This window comes from Rhinoraja longicauda, chromosome 4 (genome assembly GCF_053455715.1).
Source record: "Rhinoraja longicauda isolate Sanriku21f chromosome 4, sRhiLon1.1, whole genome shotgun sequence".
Taxonomy (NCBI): domain Eukaryota; kingdom Metazoa; phylum Chordata; class Chondrichthyes; order Rajiformes; family Arhynchobatidae; genus Rhinoraja; species Rhinoraja longicauda.
This window is the reverse complement of record NC_135956.1, coordinates 5,099,455-5,118,482: the sequence shown is the minus strand read 5'-3', so window position 1 is coordinate 5,118,482 and position 19,028 is coordinate 5,099,455. Positions and strand designations below refer to the sequence as shown.

Sequence of the window (19,028 nt, the reverse complement as noted above, 5' to 3'; positions counted from 1 at the left end):
CTTGAGGCTGGCATTACAACAAGTGAAGCACGAGTCTCCATACGGGGTGATGGAATATGCACTCTCCCTCCCTCAACTGCCATGGGACTAACGGCAAGTGAGCAACGCCCTCCTGGTGCAGACGCAAGTTGGGGCGGATGGAAATGCCTCAATCGATTGGGAATTGGTGTTGGCAGAGCCAAGGTGTCTCCTAAACAAGTGGAGATATAACTCCAACGATGTCACCAGCGGATGTGGTATTGAACCACAAGCGATGGAACACCTGCTGAAATGCCCTCAACTGGAAAACCAATGCACAGTTGCCAATCTCGTCACCTACAATGAAGATGCCGAGAAGTGTGTTCAGCTCTGGCTGGACAATATCTAATCTTGTAATGTGGACTCGATAAGAAGTCACAGCAAAGGTTTATTTATGACAGCTGGTCCTCTCACACATCAAATCCAGCATCCCTGACTCACTGGACCCACATCAATTTGCATACAGGGCAAATAGATCCACAGAGGACGCCATCTCTCTGGCTCTTCACACTGTCCTGACTCACCTAGAGAGACAGGGCACGTATGTGAGGATGCTATTCATAGACTATAGCTCCGCCTTCAACACGGTCATCCCCACCAAGCTCATCACCAAACTCCACCAGCTAGGCCTCAGCTCGTCATTATGTGACTGGATCCTGGACTTCCTGCTGGAACGACCGCAGGCAGTGAGAATGGGCCCGCACCTGTCCTCCACTATCACCCTGAGTACCGGCACACTACAGGGCTGTGTTCTGAGCCCCATGCTCTACTCCCTCTTCACACACGACTGTGTTCCTGCATTCGACACCATCACCATTGTCAAGTTTGCAGATGACACAACGGTGATCGGGCTTATCACCAACGGGGATGAAACAAACTATAGAGCGGAGGTGCAGAACCTGACGGACTGGTGCTCGGATAACAACCTGTCCCTAAATACCACCAAGACCAAGGAGCTGATCATCAACTTCCGTAGGTCACATAACGGGGAATATGCCCCGATCTCTATCAACGGGGACAGTGTGGAGAGTGTCCAGCTTCAAGTTTCTGGGCACTCACATTTCGGAGGACCTAACATGGTCCAATAACACTGCTGCGCTGGACAAGAAAGCACAACAAAGACTGTTCTACTTAAGAACACTGAAGAAGTCTGGTCTATCCCAACAGCTGCTGACGACCTTCTACCGCTGCACCATAGAGAGCATCCTAACGCATGGCATCCCTGTGTGGTACCTCAGCTGCACGGAGGCAGAAAGGAAAGCTCTACAGCGGGTAGTCCATAGAGCTCAGAGGGCCATCGGAACACAGCTACCAGACTTGGAGGGCATCTATAACACACGATGCCTCAGAAAAGCCACCAGCATCCACAAAGACTCTTCACACCCCTGCAACAGTCTGTTCGAACTCCTTCCATCGGGCAGACGATACAAGGCCTTCTACGCCCGCACCTCCAGACTCAGGAACAGCTTCATCCCCAGGGCCATAGCTGCTACGAACCGGTCCTGCTGAGCCGGATGGCCACAACGCATAGATCAACTTGCACTTTACCCTGTCCAAAACTGTTACAACTGTTTCATTTCGTTGGGTTGCTGCTGTCTAAATTACTTAAATTATTGCATCGTATGGGAGGCGCATTCCCAATCTCGTTGTACCCCTGGGTACAATGACAATAAAGATATATTGTATTGTATTGTATTGTATTGTATTCTAGAAACATAGAAAAATAGGTGCAGGCATAGGCCATTTGGACCTTCGAGCCTGCACCGCCATTCAATATGAACATGCCTGATCATCCAAAATCAGTACTCCGTTCCTGCCTTTTCCCCATATGCCTTGATTCCTTTAGCCCTAAGAGTTAAATCTAACTCTCTCTTGAAAACATCCAGTGAATCAGCCTCCACTGCCTTCTGTGGCAGAGAATTCCAGATTCACAACTCTCTTGGTGAAAAAATGTTTTCTCATCTCAGTCCGAAATGGCCTACCCCTTATTCTTAAACTGTGACCCCTGGTTGTGGACTCCCCCAACATCAGGAACATTTTTTCCTACACATAGCTTGTCCAATTCTTCTATGTTTCTATAAGATCCCCTCTCATCCTTCCAAATTCCAGTGAATACACGCCTAGTCGACCCATTCTTTCATCATATGTCAGTCCCGCCATCCCGGGAATTAACCTGGTGAACCTACGCTGCACTCCCTCAATAGCAATAATGTCCTTCCTCAAATTAGGAGAACAAATTGCACACAATGCTCCAGGTGCGGTCTCACCAGGGCCCTGTACAACTGCAGAAGGACATCCTTGCTCCGATACTCAAATCCTCACACAGTGAAGGCTAACATGCCATTAGCTTTCTTCACTGCCTGCCGTACCTGCATGCTTACTTTCAGTGACTGATGTACAAGCACACACAGGTCTCGTTGCACCTCCCCTTTTTCCTAATCTGACATCATTCAGATAATAATCTGCCTTCTGAGCTAGAGCTAGATAGTCTGAGCTAGATAGAGCTCAGATCTGAGTGAGATAGAGCTCTTAAGGATATCAGAGTCAGGGGGTATGGGGAGAAGGCAGGAACGGGGTACTGATTGAGAATGATCAGCCATGATCACATTGAATGGCGGTGCTGGCTCGAAGGGCCGAATGGCCTCCTCCTGCACCTATTGTCTATTGTCTTCCTGTTCTTACCACCAAAGTGGATAAGCTCACATTTATCAATATTATACTGCATGTGCCAACTCATCCAACCTATCCAAGTCACACTGCAGCCTGATAGCATCCCCATTGCAGGTCACACTGCCACCCAGCCATTGATATAAAAGAGAACTGAATTGTAAATGGCATACCAATGCATACAGGAGGGCTGGGTTGCCAGTAGTATCGGTTATCCACTTGAATGCAGGTAATTTTTTCTTCACCCTGAAGCTCATAGCCAGGTTCACACTGGAAGATGACAGTCTCTCCTGGATCCCTGCCATCTCCGTTCCGGCTCCCGTTCATAGGTACACCAGGATCACGGCAAGCGGTCGCCACAGAGCCTAGGGGTTTAGAAAAAGGGAAATATAACCAGTTATAGTGGTACATTATTTGTTGCACATATTTAAAAAAACAAATTGGACAAGGATAAACTGATAAACTATGCTCAGTTGTAGGGAAGTTCTGGCGGGGAGAAACTGAGTAATAACGTCAGTCGTAGGGAAGTTCTTGGTGGGGGAATAAGAGATCCAGGATTAGTCCGTGCTTGGAAAGGCAGGAATTAATCAGAGGCAGTCACCTGGCCTTTGTTAGGGGGAGATCTGTCTGACCAATCTGGCTGATGAGGTCAGTGCGGTTAATTTTGAGTCCATGAACTTTAATAAGGCCTTTGACAAGGTCCCACAAGGGAAACTAGGCCATTTAGAACGGAGATGAGGAAAAACTTTTTCAGTCAGAGAGTTGTGAATCTGTGGAATTCTCTGCCTCAGAAGGCAGTGGAGGCCAGTTCTCTGAATGCATTCAAGAGAGAGCTAGACAGAGCTTTTAAGGATAGCGGAGTCAGGGGGTATGGGGAGAAGGCAGGAACGGGGTACTGATTGAGAGTGATCAGCCATGATCACATTGAATGGCGGTGCTGGCTCGAAAGACCGAATGGCCTACTCCTGCACCTATTGTCTATTGTCTATTGTAAAAGATTAAAGCCCATTTGATTCTAGGCAACTTGACAAATTAGATCCAACATTGATTTAGTAATAGAAAACTGAGGGTGATGTTATAGGGTTGGTTTAGTGTTGGAAGCTTGTGAATAGTTGTGGAATCGGGATCAGGAGCCCTATTGCTTGTCATGTACATTCATGATTTGGCTAGAAATGTAGGAGGCACGATACCTAATTTTGGAGATGACGTGAAAATTGTTGCTAAAGTGAGGATGAGACAATGACATGATTAATTGGTAAAATGAGCCTTATCACAGAAGCACGAGAATTAAAGTTACCTTTAAGTAACTTTCATAAATAGCACGTGATTACATAAGGTCATAAGGTCAAAAGTAATAGGAGCAGAATTAGTCCATTTGGCCCATCAAATCTACTCCACCATTCAATCATGGCTGATCTAACGCTTCCTCCTAACCCCATTCTCCTGCCTTCTCCCCATAACCCCCGACACCTATACTAATCAAGAATCTATCGGTATCTGCTTTAAAAATATCCATTGACTTGGCCTCCATAGCCTTCTGTGGCAAAGAATTCCACAGATTCACCACCCTTCCGACTAAAGAAATTCCTTCTCATCTCCTTCCCAAAAGAAACATTAATTCTGAGGCTTTGACCTCTCGTCCTAGACTCTCCCACTAGTGGAAACATCCTCTCCACATCCACTCTATCCAAGCCTTTCACTATTCGGTAAGTTTCAATGAGGTCCCCCTTCATTCTTCTAAACTCCAGCGAGTACAGGCCCAGTTATCATCTTAACCCACTCATTCCTGGGATCATTCTCGTAAACCTCCTCTGGACCCTCTCCATATCCTTCCTCAGATATGGTTCCGCAAAATTGCTCACAATACTCCAAATGCGGCCTAACTAGCACCTCATAGAGCCTCAGCATTATGTCACAAAATAAGACACTGAATATCAAAATTGCAGCCTGATTCATTGGCACTCCATCCAGGACAACTACAAAAAAAATCCCCAAATCGGCAGTATCCAATGGCTACAAATGGGAATCATCTGCAAAAGATGTGGATTTGCTTGCTCTGGCAACGATATGAACCCCTCAAACCCATAGCCTCACTCACCAAGAAAGACATGCAGTGGGTGCAAGAAATCACCACCACCCACACATTCTTAATCCTGACTTGGAAATGTTTTGTCAGATAGAGCTCCAGGGGCTAGTGGAATCAAGGGGTATGGGGAGAAGGCAGGCACGGGTTACTGATTGTGGATGATCAGCCATGATCACAGTGAATGGCGGTGCTGGCTCGAAGGGCCAAATAGCCTCCACCTGCACCTATTTTCTATGTTTCTAATGTGTCTAACTGTTCAAACTCTAATAATTGCTCTATGAGAGTACTAATGCGAGCTGACCAAAAGAGCTGCAGCAATTCAAGAAGGTAGCTCACTACCATTTTCTCAAGGCACTTTGTTCTTGTTGGTGAAAAAAAACTGCAGATGCTGGTATAAATCGAAGGTAGACACAAAAAGCTGGAGTAACTCAGCAGGATAGGCCGCATCTCTGGAGAGAAGGAATGGGTGACGTTTCGGGTCGAGACCCTTCTTCAGACTGAAGAAGGGTCTCGACCCAAAACCTGACCCATTCCTTTTCTCCAGCGATGCTACCTGGCCCGCTGAAGTACTCCAGCATTTTTTGTCTACCTTTGTTCTTGTCAGTGATACCCAGATCCCAAAATTTAAAAATAAACTGCAGACATTTCTCAACTACTTTAGCTGCAATGCATGTTGACGTTTTGAATGGCCAGAATTTGGTAAATGATACGAATACAGCACACATTTATTTCACAAAATGTTGGAGTAACTCAGCAGGTCAGGCAGCATCTCAGGAGAGAAGGAATGGGTGACGTTTCGGGTCGAGACCCTTCTTCAGACTGAATACAGCACACAAATGGGTGGAAGATTTCCTTGTAATTTATACTTGCAGCAATTAATCCTATTTTGAGCTACATGGTATTTAATGTCATCACTCAATTTAATAACACAAACTTCGTTATTTTTGACAATCACTTAATTTACATAGCCTGATTTTCAAACAAATACATTAATTAAAACAATTTACTTTAGCTTTTTATTTTTTTAAATTTAGAGATATAGCACGGAAACAGGCCCTTCGGCCCACCAAGACCGCACCGACCAGCGATCCCTGCATTAACACTATCCGACACACACTAGGGACAATTTACATTTGTACCAAGCCAATCAACCTATAAACCTGCACATCTTTGGAGTGTGGGATGAAACCGAAGATATCAGAGAAAACCCACGCGGTTCGGGGGAGAACGTACAAACTCTGTACAGATGGCACCCGTAGTCAGGATCGAACCCGGATCGCTGATGATGTAAGCGCTGTAAGGCAGCAACTCTACCGCTGCCACCGTGCCGCAACATCTCAGTCTAGATATAAGATGGTCTGAACTTATGTCAAGTATTTCCCTGCTCTTAAAAAGAACAATTATCGTCTATCCACGTGACTAATGGTCTTCAACTCCGGAACAACTGAATCAAATCTTTAGCCGGAATAGAAAATGCTAACCAGGCAGCGGCCGTGTAGAGAAACAGGGTCAAAGTTTCACGTTAATAACCTGCATCAGATCTGAAGAAATTACAAAATAAGTGTGTTTTTAGTTTCTACAGCCCTTTTCCCCCTCTCCTCCATGGCAATGTCTGTGAAAAGCTGCAGAGCAATGTTGTCTAGATAATAGCCAATAGACAATAGACGCAGGAGTAGGCCATTCGGCCCTTCGAGCCAGCAACACCATTCAATGTGATCATGGCTGATCATTCTCAATCAGTACCCCGTTCCTGCCTTCTCCCCATACCCCCTGACTCCGCTATCCTTAAGAGAATAATTATTTTAAACACCAACAGTGAAAAACATATGAAAAGAAACAGCGTAGGTTCACGAGATTGATCCCTGGGATGGTGGGACTGTCATACGAGGAAAGATTGGAAAGACTAGGCTGGTATTCGCTGGAGTTTAGAAGGATGAGAGGGGATCTTATAGAAACGTACAAAATTATAAAGGGATTGGACAAGCTAGATGCAGGAAAAATGTTCCCAATGTTCCCATTTAAAACTGAGGTGAGAAGGAACTTTTTCACCCAGAGAGTTGTGAATTTGTGGAATTCTCTGCCACAGAGGGCAGTGGAGGCCAAATCACTGGATGGATTTAAGAGATAGTTAGATAGAGCTCTCGGGGCTAGTGGAATCAAGGGATATGGGGAGAAGGCAGGTACGGGTTAGTGATTGTGGATGATCAGTCATGATCACAATGAATGGCGGTGCTGGCTCGAAGGACCAAATGGCCTCCTCCTGCACCTATTTTCTATGTTTCTATGTCTCTAAAATGTAAAAATTGAAACTGCTCTAACATCCAAATCCTATCTCAACATCACAAAATCACAAGAAGAGATTTCAAATTCTTCCCAGAATACAGTGGGATTCAATCTGAAGAAGGGACTCAACCCGAAACGTCACCCATTCCTTCTCTCCAGAGATGCTGCCTGAACCGCTGAGTTACTCCAGCACTTTGTGTCTACCGTGGGATTCAACATTGTAATTGCAGTATTGTATAAAGTTGTACGTAACCCGAGTTTGATGCATCTTTATTCTTCAGTGTTTGGAAGAATGAGAATTGATTTCACCTAAACAATGAAAGTTCATAAGCATGCTTGACACAGTAGATTCTGAGATCTGGAGAATGTACAGCCATTATTTTGCACTATTATTGTTTGATGTATGTATATATTATATATACACACACATATATATATATATATATACCATATTTATCATACACTGACATCATATACATCATATGATATCATATACAGAGTAACATCAGTGTGAAGAAGGGTCTCGACCCAAAATGTCACCCATTCCTTCTCTCCAGAGATATTGCCGATCCCGCTGAGTTACTCCAGCATTTTGTGTCTCCCTATATATATGGTTGTATATACTCAACTTTTCGTTGTTTACAGAGGATTGTGTATACAAATTATTTTGTGCTATTACAAGTAAGAATTTCATTGTTCTGTTTGGGAGATATGACAATAAAACACTCTTAACTCTTGGATTGATCCATTGTCTAATTTTGGGCACCAGATCTGATATGAAGAAAATATCTTTCACTCTGAGTTATGACATTCCCTAGCCCAGAAGGCTATGGATCTTCAAGGCTAAGAACAATAGATCTTTGGGCAACAACATGAGGGTAATGCAGTAAAATACTATGTAATTTAAAGACCAGGCTTTGAGGAAACATTTGTTGGTGGTGTTCTTGGAACAATTACTTTGTATTGAAAACTACTAGACAATCTTTTCATTTTTCCTTTATCCTGTTGTCCTCTAATTTACTTGATATCTCACATTCTCTAACTGCAGTTGAAATCTTGGTCACTGCTGAGCCTCAAAACAAGCAACCATACTTATTCTCAAAGTCATACTTCAAGGACAGCATTTCTGAATATGGAGGATGGGGAAAGAGATCCTACTTTTACAGGTCAGTGTTACTGTATTTTTTCCCCAGATGACACAGTTCCTTCTTAAATGGCTGCTGCAGCTACATGAGAATTACTGTCAGCAGTTTTAAACTACTTCAGGTAGTTCACTTTACGAAAAGACAGTTTTGTTCACTTATAAATGTCTGCCAATGCCAATTTTCCACAGGGAATGGCAAGATATTGTCTTACATAATTTTTATTGCCGTTTTAAAAAAAAATCATGTTATACGTGGCACAGTGGTAGAGTTGCTGCCTTGGAGCATTTACAGCGCCCGAGACCCAGGTTCGATCCTGGCTACTGGGGCTGTATGTATGGAGTTACGTTCTCTCCGTGACCTGCGTGGGATTTCTCCAAGAACTTTGGTTTCCTCCCACACTCCAAAGACAATAGACAATAGTCAATTGGTGCAGGAGGAGGCCATTCGGCCCTTCGAGCCAGCAGCACCATTCAATGTGATCATGGCTGATCATTCTCAATCAGTACCCCGTTCCTGCCTTCTCCCCATACCCCCTGACTCCGCTATCCTTAAGAGCTCTATCTAGCTCTCTCTTGAATGCATTCAGAGATTTGGCCTCCACTGCCTTCTGAGGATTGCACAGAATAGACATACAGGTTACTTACAGTTTAATTGGTTTCGAATAAATGTAAACATTGTGTGTAGGATAGTGTTAATGTACAGGGATCACTTGTCAGTGCAGACTCGTTGAGCTGAAGGACCTGTTCCCACACTGTATCTCTAAACTAAAACTAATCGACATACCCAAATTATGCCTGATAAAAAGTCCCACAGTACTTGGTACCTCTAATGTATCTCTGCTAATGATTTATTTAGGGTAACTCTGATACTGAGAAATAGCCTGTAATTTACAGAGACAACTTTAGGCGACCCAAACAACTCTACAACAGTATATGCACCAAGGCACATTCCTTATATCTGCATACTTGGCCAATAAACTTATTCATTCATTCATTCATTCATTCATTCATTCATTCATTCATTCATTCATTCATATATTTAAAGTGTAATTAACAGCACAATTTGCCTACAGCAACTGCAAACACCTAATGACAAATAGCTCAGTCTTGAAAACAGATGGTAGTTTTTGAGACAAATGTTATTTGTGACAAATCTTTGGGCCTATGAAAACCTGGACAAAGCAGGCTCGGTGTTCACAAATGAGAGCAAACTTACAAAACTCCTCTCTACAGTAATCTAAATTTTAACATCAATTTCTGCTTTACAGAAACAGAGTGCGAGAGCAATGAAACCACTTTTGAATTGAATGTTGTTGCCTCCTCACTCCCACACCAGTCCAAATTCCTTCTCTCCATCTGTTGACCTTTACTTGCTCCAGTGAACAGATGGGCTCGATGCCTGAAGAATCAGGATCCGCCACTATATGTTCACTAGGACCAAGTTAAAGTATTTGTCAGGATTTTGGGCAGGCCAAATCAGCAATGGCTTTCCCCTCAAGGCCAGACCATGGGTTGGAGGAGATCCAGACTGACAAGATTGAAATTTAATTTCAGATTTTCTTGGAAACCATAAGATGAAGGTGTACTCCTATGGGCTTCATTGAAACAGACTCATCTCCTCCCTATTTTCACACCTGGTCATCTATGCCAACCTTTAGTCCTTGAATGATACCTTAATTTGTCGACTTCTTGCTGCCAACTGGTGCATAGGAATGAAACTGGGCAGGACTCTGGGCTCAAATACATGTTGTTCCCACTTGAGTTAGAGAACATATTAGGTCATCTTTTTAACCAACAGAGGACACTTCCAAAAGAGGAAGAAGGAAACAGATTTAATTAAGAACGGTATGAATTGGAAGATAGACACAAAATGCTGGAGTAACTCAGCGGGATAGGAAGCATCTCTGGAGAGAAGGAATGGGCAACGTTTCAAGTCGAGTCCCACCTTCAGATGCCTGGTTTGGCCATACAAGCATCATGTCCACATTTCAAGTGCCTACATAAAATGTGGATTGAAATCTACATAAACATCTCGAAAGGCGCATAAAGAGACAAATAAAATTATGAAAGGACTAGACAAGCTAGATGCAGGAAAAGTGTTCCCAATGTTGGGGGGAGTCCAGAACCAGGGGACACAGTCTAAGAATAAAGGGGAGGCCATTTAAAACTGAGGTGAGAAGAAACTTTTTCACCCAGAGAGTTGTGAATTTGTGGAATTCTCTGCCACAGAAGGCAGTGGAAGCCAATTCACTGGATGAATTTAAAAGAGAGTTAGATATAGCTCTAGGGGCTAGCGGAATCAGGGGATATGGGGAGAAGGCAGGCACGGGTTACTGATTGTAGATGATCAGCCGTGATCACAATGAATGGCGGTGCTGGCTCGAAGGGCCGAATGGCCTCCTCCTGCACCTATTTTCTATGTTTCTAAGGCGTACAGGTTTGTAGGTTAATTGGCTTGGTATAAGTGTAAATTGTCTCTAGTGTGTGTAAGATAGTGTTAATGTGCAGTGATAGACAATGGACAATAGGTGCAGGAGGAGGCTATTCGGCCCTTCAAGCCAGCACCGCCATTCAATGTGATCATGGCTGATCATTCTCAATCAGTACCCCGTTCCTGCCTTCTCCCCATACCCCCTGACTCCGCTATCCTTAAGAGCTCTATCTAGCTCTCTCTTGAAGGCATCCAGAGAATTGGCCTCCACTGCCTTCCGAGGCAGTGAATTCCACAGATTCACTACTCTCTGACTGAAAAAGTTCTTCCTCATCTCAGTTCCAAATGGCCTACCCCTTATTCTTAAACTGTCGCTGGTCAGTGAGGACCGGGTGGGCCGAAGGACCTGTTCTTGTGCTGTACCACTAAACTAAACTAAACTAAACTAAACTAAACTAAACTAAAGTAAACTAAACTAAACTAAACTAAACTAAACTAAACTAAACTAAACTAAACTAAACTAAGCCATGCATGGCAAAGCTGCAACACTTGTTTGCAATGTGGCATTAATGTTTCAAAAATCAATGTCAGTGGTGGAGACTGGGTGGGGGCTTGGGGAAATGCATGCTTCAGTGGAACGATGGCACTGATCACAGAACAGGGTGACATTAAAAAGTGCAAGATAGCCAACAGCTTAATTGTAAAACAGATGATGACACTATGAAAACATCCAAGCATGACAAAAGGCTTAGAGTAAATGATTAAGATTAGTCACTCTCAGGATAACAATCCTTTATGTTGACAGTGCTTGAAAGCATAATTAATTTCTTCAGAATTGTTATTTTACAACACAGATTAAAAAAAGAAAATACAAACTGCATTTAATTAACTATCTGGATATCATATGTTGTTCTGTTTGGGTACGTGAAGTGTAATTAAAGAACTATTGCCTAGAAAATGGATTCCTCTTTGCGATTTAAATATTTGCTGCTAAAATTCTGAAAAAAAAGTTAAATCTGGCAAAAATACATCAGATGCAATGGCATTCTGCGCACCAATTAATATGCCTAAAGTGGAGCTGAATGCAAGCATGTAGTTGGCCGAATAATTGTGCGGACACAAAGGAGGTGATTAGACTTTAAGGATCTTCTCTTTCTGCGGCAGTTGCGGAAACAGTGATGAGAGGAAATATCAGGAAGAAGCATGGTGGCGCAGCGGTATAGTTGCTGCCTTACAGCAAATGCAGCGCCGGAGACCCGGGTTCCATCCCGACTGAGGGTGCTGTCAGTATAAAGTTTGTACGTTCTCCCTGTGACCTGCGTGGGTTTTCTCCGAGATTTTCGGTTTCCTCCCACACTCCAAAGACGTGCAGGTTTGTAGGTTAATTGGCTTGGTCAATGTAAAAATTGTTCCTAGTGGGTGTAGGATAGTGTTAATGTGCGGGGATCGCTGGTTGGCGCGGTCCCGATGGGCCGAAAGGGCCCGTATCTCTAAACTAAACTAAACCAGCAGCAATCTCCATCATGCGTGGCCACCATTTAACCAATTTGTTGATCAGGCCCACGTACCACAAGCATGAGAGGATCCATTTGGTGGACATCACGCCATGTTGCATTGAGATTCATTGGACATAATTCAGGGAGCATTTAGTGATGTGTCTGAATATACAACAAGCAAGTGTCCTTATCCTGAAACCTTATCCCTGTTCCTCTTCCCAAAGATGTACCCAGATCTGTTATTTCCAGCATTTCCTATTTTTGTTTCTACAGTACTGGCCTTGTTACCTGCAGCTCTAATTTCCTAAGATTACCTCAATTTTCTGGAATCCTCTATTCCATTTGTTCCCATGATTTTATTTTTTAGCACCATCCAAACGAAGAATTTCCTGAACATAGGTTTTTCCTCATTGGCTTCAATTATTTCTGCAGCTTGACTGAAAATGGATAAAGTTGGCACCTTAGTTCTGTAGCGTGCACATATGGGGATCGATAAAACTATTGGGAGTCTTCCTGGTCATTACTTACAACAGTAAGAGTGCCGAGGTACATTCCAAGAATTGACACTGCAGTCATTATGTGAATGCGATGGAGACAGTGAGCATCTTGAGGAGGTTTGTTTGCATACCAATCAAAAAGTACGCTTAGCTATTATGAGATGTAGGAATGTTACAGTTAGCAGAAGGATATAACAGCCAGCAACCCAGTGTGATTAAAAGCACTCTAGAAACAACTCTGGATCAGATCCTATGGATTGGAGGGTAGCCAAAATAATTCAACAATTTAAAACAAGGAGGGAATGAGAAAAGAGGGAATTGTAGCACTGGGTAGAACTGCAAGAATTCATTAGTAAAGATGTAATAGTGAATTACATGTATTCACTGTAGATGTGTCACTCTCAGGATAACAATCCATTTGGAAAACAGGGAAAATATCAGAACATCAGGATAGAGCAGTCTGAAGGGATGTTCTTCAGGGATGCTGCCTGACCCGTTGAGTTATTCCAGCATGTTGTGTTTTTCAATAGGTTCAGTCAAAATCAGCATGGATTTACAAAAGGAAAATCATGCATATCCAACTTACTGGGATTAAAAAATATATAATGAGTAGACGCATGCAGACTTTCAGAAGGCTTTCATCAAATTCCTCCATAAGAGATTAGTGTGCAGAATGATCCCAATGCAGAAGGGTTGTGGTGGCCATATGGATTCAGCAAAGCACCGTTCTATTAGTGCCTACATTGATTACATTTTTTTGCCTTGTTCTTGTTTCTCGGAATTTGATTGGAAACTCAAACTTCCTGTTGTTACCAACTGCATCAATAATAATAATAATAAACAGAACTGCAACTTACACTTTCAGTACGTACATCTGTTTAAAGGAGAATAGTATAATAATTTAAATATCAGATAAATGTTACTTTTCACATATTAATATTTCTATATTTGCTTTGGATCTGTTTCCGTGAACATAGAACACTACAGCACAGGAATATGGTCTTCAACCCACAATGTCTATGCTGAACATAATGCCAAGGCAAACTCTTATCTGCCTGCACATAGTCCACATCCCGCCATTCCCTGCATATCCTTATATATGCAGGGAATATATCATATGCGGCTGCTAAGAAAACACAATCTGGCACAGGCAATGATGGTCCAGTTTTATACTGCTATCATTGAGTCCGTCCTCTCCTTCTCCATCATGGTCTGGTTTGGCTCAGCCACCAAGCACGACATCCGGAGGCTGCAACGCATCATTCGATCATCTGAGAAAGTTGTTGGCTGCAACCTTCCCCCCACTGACGAACTGTACACTGCAAGGGCCAGGAAGCGAGCGGGCAAGATCATCTCTGACCCCTCTCACCCTGGCCACAAACTCTTTGAAGCACTTCCCTCTGGAAGGCGACTCCGGACTGTCAAAGCAGCCAAAGCCAGACATAAAAACAGCTTTTTTTCCCACGAGCAGTAGCTCTACTCAACGACCAAAAGTCTGTAGCCTCCTTTTGTTCTGGTATTTTATTTAATTCTTCACTTGTTTAAATTATAATGTTTTATTCTCAATTGTTTACTGTATGTCATATTGTTACTTGTGAGCAAAGCACCAAGAAAAATTCCTTGTATGTATACACACTTGGCTAATAAAATGTATTCAATTCAATTCTTATGCCTATCAAGAAGTCTTATATTTGACTCCATCACCATCCCTGGCAGCACGTTTCAGGCACTCATCACTCTCTGTAAAAACCTTGCCCTGCACCTCCTTTAAACCTTACCCCCTTTAGCTTAAATCTATGCCCACCGGCATTTAATATTTCCATCCTGAGAAGATGGTTGACTGCCTGCCCTATTTATGCCCCTCAATTTTATATACTTATTCCAGGTTTCCCCTCAACTTCCGAAGTTCCAGAGAAAACAGCCCAAGACTGTCCAACCTCTTTGTGTTGCTAATATCCCCTAAACCAGGCATCATTCTAGTAAACCTTCCCTGCACCCTTTCCAAAGCCTTTACATTATTCCTACAATGGAACGACCAGAACTGCAAGCAATACTCCAAGTGCAGCTTAGACAAAGTCCTATAAAGCTGCATCATGACTTCCCGATTCTTATATGCAATGCCCCACCAATATAGGCAAACAAACCATGTGCGTTCTTAATCACTCCAACTACTTCTATAGTCACTATCAGGGAGTTATGGACTTAGAAACAGTATACTAGGCTTGTATACACTGGAATTTAGAAGGATGAGATGGGGATCTTAGCGAAACATATAATATTATTTGGGGGTTGGACACGTTAGAGGCAGGAAACATGTTCCCAATGTTGGGAGAGTCCAGAACCAGGGGCCACAGTTTAAGAATAAGGGGTGGGCCATTTAGAACTGAGATGAGGAAAAACTTTTTCAGTCAGAGAGTTGCAAATCTGTGGAATTCTTTGCCTCAGAAGGCAGTGGAGGCCAATTCTCTGAATGCATTCAAGGGAGAGCTAGATAGAGCTCTTAAGGATAGCGGAGTCAGGGGGTATGGGGAGAAGGCAGGAACGGGGTACTGATTGAGAATGATCAGCCATGATCACATTGAATGGCGGTGCTGGCTCGAAGGGCCGAATGGCCTACTCCTGCACCTATTGTCTATTGTCTATTATCATATATTAAACCTGCCGAGAAGGTATTTAAACTAAAGAAATACACATTCATCCTTCCCATGCTGAAAAGGGGATGTACTTTACATGGAAAAAAACAATTAACCTGATACTCACTTGAAAACTGGACAGCAAATCCCGATTTACTGATGAAGAAGTCGGTATCAAACTGGATTGTGATAATGTTGAGGGTGCTGTGGATATTATCAGGAAAAAGAGATCCGCTAACTTCTTTCAGAAGCATCTCGTTCTCAGGAAGACCATCCCACACACGTAAAATGTCATGAGATGCCTCAGTGTCAAACGCAATGAACTGAAGACTGAAAAAAATGAAGAGAAGTGATCGTTATAATCGACAGTCTAAATCTACAAGATTGGCACAATGTTGAAAATATTTTGCAACATGTAAAATATCACGACTGAGACCACTGGTTAACAATCTGATATTTGTGGTTTGGCAATGCAAAACTGCAGTGTCTGGACAGTTTTCCTCTTGATCTGGGGTGACTTCAGCGTTACTAGGGACCGTCGATGCCACACAGAGTCAAATGCTCTCGTGATGTCAAGTGCAGTCACTTGCAAATCAAGAAGAGTCTTGGTCAGTTTTGAACAATAACAAGCTCTTAGAAGAAAGTAAAATGAACACAGCTCCAGCCAAATGAGAACTGTCAAAGCGTCCCAAACTAACGCAATGAAACATAGTAAAGTGACTCAAGATATGAACCACCGTGTGGGATAAAAACGAGCTAAAGATAGCGTTTAGTAACATGTACATCAAGGAAAGTTTTCAGGAATGTATTAACTCGGTTTGTGTTGCAGTCACTGCCTAAACTATTGAATTTATCAAACATTTTCATTTAATTTTCCAATATTCATTGTATTAAGGTATAACTCTGAGGGCTAACAGAATCGAGGGATAGGGGGAGAAAGCAGGAACGGGGTACTGATTCTGGGTGATCAGCCACGATCATATTGAATGGCGGTGCTGGCTCGAAGGGCCGAATGGCCTACTCCTGCACCTATTTTCTATGTTTCTATGTAAGCTCAGAGCTTAAAAAAGACTGTGCTCAATAGACACACCTGTGCCACTAAATAACCTCCAATATATGGAAATATATCAATGAAAATCCAATTACAATATTTCCCCTTTGTTGTCCAGCCTTTTCAGACTGTATCGCTGCTTAACAGCAGGACAGTTATCAATTTTTTCCTAATCTTTCCAATCCAGTTTATTCTTCTGTTAACTTCCTCACAATTAAATCTTTTGAAAAAGCTACCGAAAGTACCATGGGACTAAATGCCATGTTTCCACAAAACATTAAAATTTATACCAAAGAAAATGCTAACTCGTCCATAACCACCAAGGTGCCAATCTAAACTCGTCCTATTTTCACACATTTGGCCCTTATTCCCTTTCACCTTTTCTACCCGCCCAAATGAGTTTTAAATGTGTTATTGTACCCAATTCAAATACTTCCTCTGACAGTCAGTTCTATATATACACCACCTTCTGTATGAAAATAAATTGCCACTCAGGTTCCGATTTTAATCTTTCCCCACTCACTTTAAGCCTACCCTGCCCTGGGAAAAAGACTACGTATTTATTCACAAAAAGCTGGAATAACTTAGCGGGTCAGGCAGCATCTCGGGAGAGAAGGAATGGGCGACGTTTCGGGTCGAGACCCTTCTTCAGTCTGAAGAAGGGTCTCGACTCGAAACGTCCCCCATTCCTTCTCTCCCGAGATGCTGGCTGACCCGCTGAGTTACTCCAGCATTTTGTGAATAAATACCTTCGATTTGTACCAGCATCTGCAGTTATTTTCTTATATAAAAAGACTACGTACATTCATTCACCTATTTATTCACCTCGTGATTTTACACGCCGCTCTAAGATCACCCCTTTGTGTCTTGCACTCCAAGGAATAAAGTCCCAGACTGCCTAACCTCTCTGTGGAGCCAAGACCGACGAGTCCTGGCAGAATCTTTGCAAATCTTCCCTCCACTCTTTCCAGCTAAATCCGAGTACACTTATTTAACACAGAAAACCAACTACAACTCAAATGCTTCAGAGATATCATCTCAAGTATTCTTATCGTAGATGATAATGTATGTAATTAGGACGAGCTGATTGTCAGCTTAATATCAGAAAGCATAACATTAAATATGTCTAAAGTAAATCATTCAACCGAACATTTAATAGTAACAATGCACAAATGAACAGGGGCAAAATCGGACATCCCCGATAATAGCCACAATCATTGGATGATTCATTTCATCCAGTCAGTCAAATGCAAGCACCATGCCACCATATTGTACCATCCAGAAAGCACTAACTAGATGTAACAGCAGAGGACCAACATCATGAGGGACTAATACCAGTAAAAGCTAGATTACACTGATTAAGCTAGTCAGCACAAGCAGGCCCTTCTGCCCAAATTGCCCACGCAGACCAACTTGCCCCATCTACACTAGTCCCACCTGCCTTTATATGGCCCATTCCCCTCTAAAACAATCCTATCCATGTACTTAAACATTGCGATAGTACCAGCTTCAACTACCTCCTCTTACTACGGCTGTTTGTACGTTCTCCCCGTGAATGCGTGGATTTTCTGAGATCTTCGGTTTCCTCCCACACTCGAAAGACGTTCAGATTTGTTGGTTAATTAGCTTGGTATAAGTGTAAATTGTACCTAGTGTGTGTAGGATAGTGTTAATGTGCGGGGATCGCTGGGCGGCGTAGACTCCATGTGCCAAAGGGCCCGTTTCCGCACTGTATCTCTAAACTAAACTAAAACTCAGGCAGCTTGTTCCAAACACCTACCAACCTTCGAGTAAAAATATTGCCCCTCAGGTTCCCATTAAATCTTTCCCCCCCACATCTTAAACCCATGTTCTCTGATTCCCCTATTTTGGGTGTCTCATGATCTTTCACACCTCTATAAGGTCACCCCAACTCATCCTGCACTCCAAGAAATAAAGACCTAGCCTGCTCAACCTCTCCCTATAGCGCAGGCTCTCCAGTCCTGGAAACATCCTCATAAATCTTTTCTGCACCCTTTCCAGCTTAACAACATCTTTTCTTTCACAGGAGACCCAAAAGTGAACACGATACTTTAAATCTGGCCTCACTGATGTCTTGTACAACCGCATTCATAACCTCCAATTTCTATACTCAACACTCTGTCCTCCAATTCGACGACACAGAAAAAATCATTCACGCTTTCATTTCCTCCCGCCTAGACTACTGCAACTCCCTATACACTGGGATCAGCCAATCTTCCCTGTCCCGCCTGCAACTGGTCCAAAACGCCACAGCGAGACTCCTGACGGGTACCCGTAAAAGGGACCACATCACCCCGATTCTGGCCTCTCTCCACTGGCTCCCTGTACGGTACAGAATCAACTTCAAGCTCCTCCTATTCACGTATAAAGCCCTAAATGGACACTCCCCCCCCTACATCAAAAATCTTCTAACCCCCCTCTCTAACTCCAGGTCCCTCAGGTCGGCCGACTTGGGGCTACTCACTATCCCGCGGTCTAGGCTTAAGCTCAGGGGTGACCGCGCTTTTACGGTTGCAGCTCCTAGACTGTGGAACAGCATCCCTCTCCCCATCAGAACTGCCCCCTCCATCGACTCCTTTAAGTCCAGGCTCAAAACCTATTTCTACTCCCTAGCGTTTGAGGCTCATTGAGGAGGCGCTGTGAACTGTTTGCGTGCTACTGTATGTTTCTTTTTTTTTTCTCCATTGGAACCTAATCAGAT

General features: G+C 43.1%; 1 protein-coding gene across 2 annotated transcripts in view; it reads right to left on the bottom strand.

Annotated features, from left to right (window-relative positions):
- csmd3b (CUB and Sushi multiple domains 3b) overlaps positions 1–19,028 on the bottom strand; it is a 1,698,079-nt gene that overhangs the window by 325,823 nt on the left and 1,353,228 nt on the right. For both annotated transcript variants that reach the window (XM_078397138.1, XM_078397139.1), the window contains exons 26-27: positions 15,383–15,585; positions 2,859–3,050 (exon numbers count right to left, since the gene is read on the bottom strand). In XM_078397138.1, coding sequence (XP_078253264.1) covers positions 2,859–3,050; positions 15,383–15,585 — 395 coding nt within the window. The remainder of the gene's footprint in view (positions 1–2,858; positions 3,051–15,382; positions 15,586–19,028) is intronic.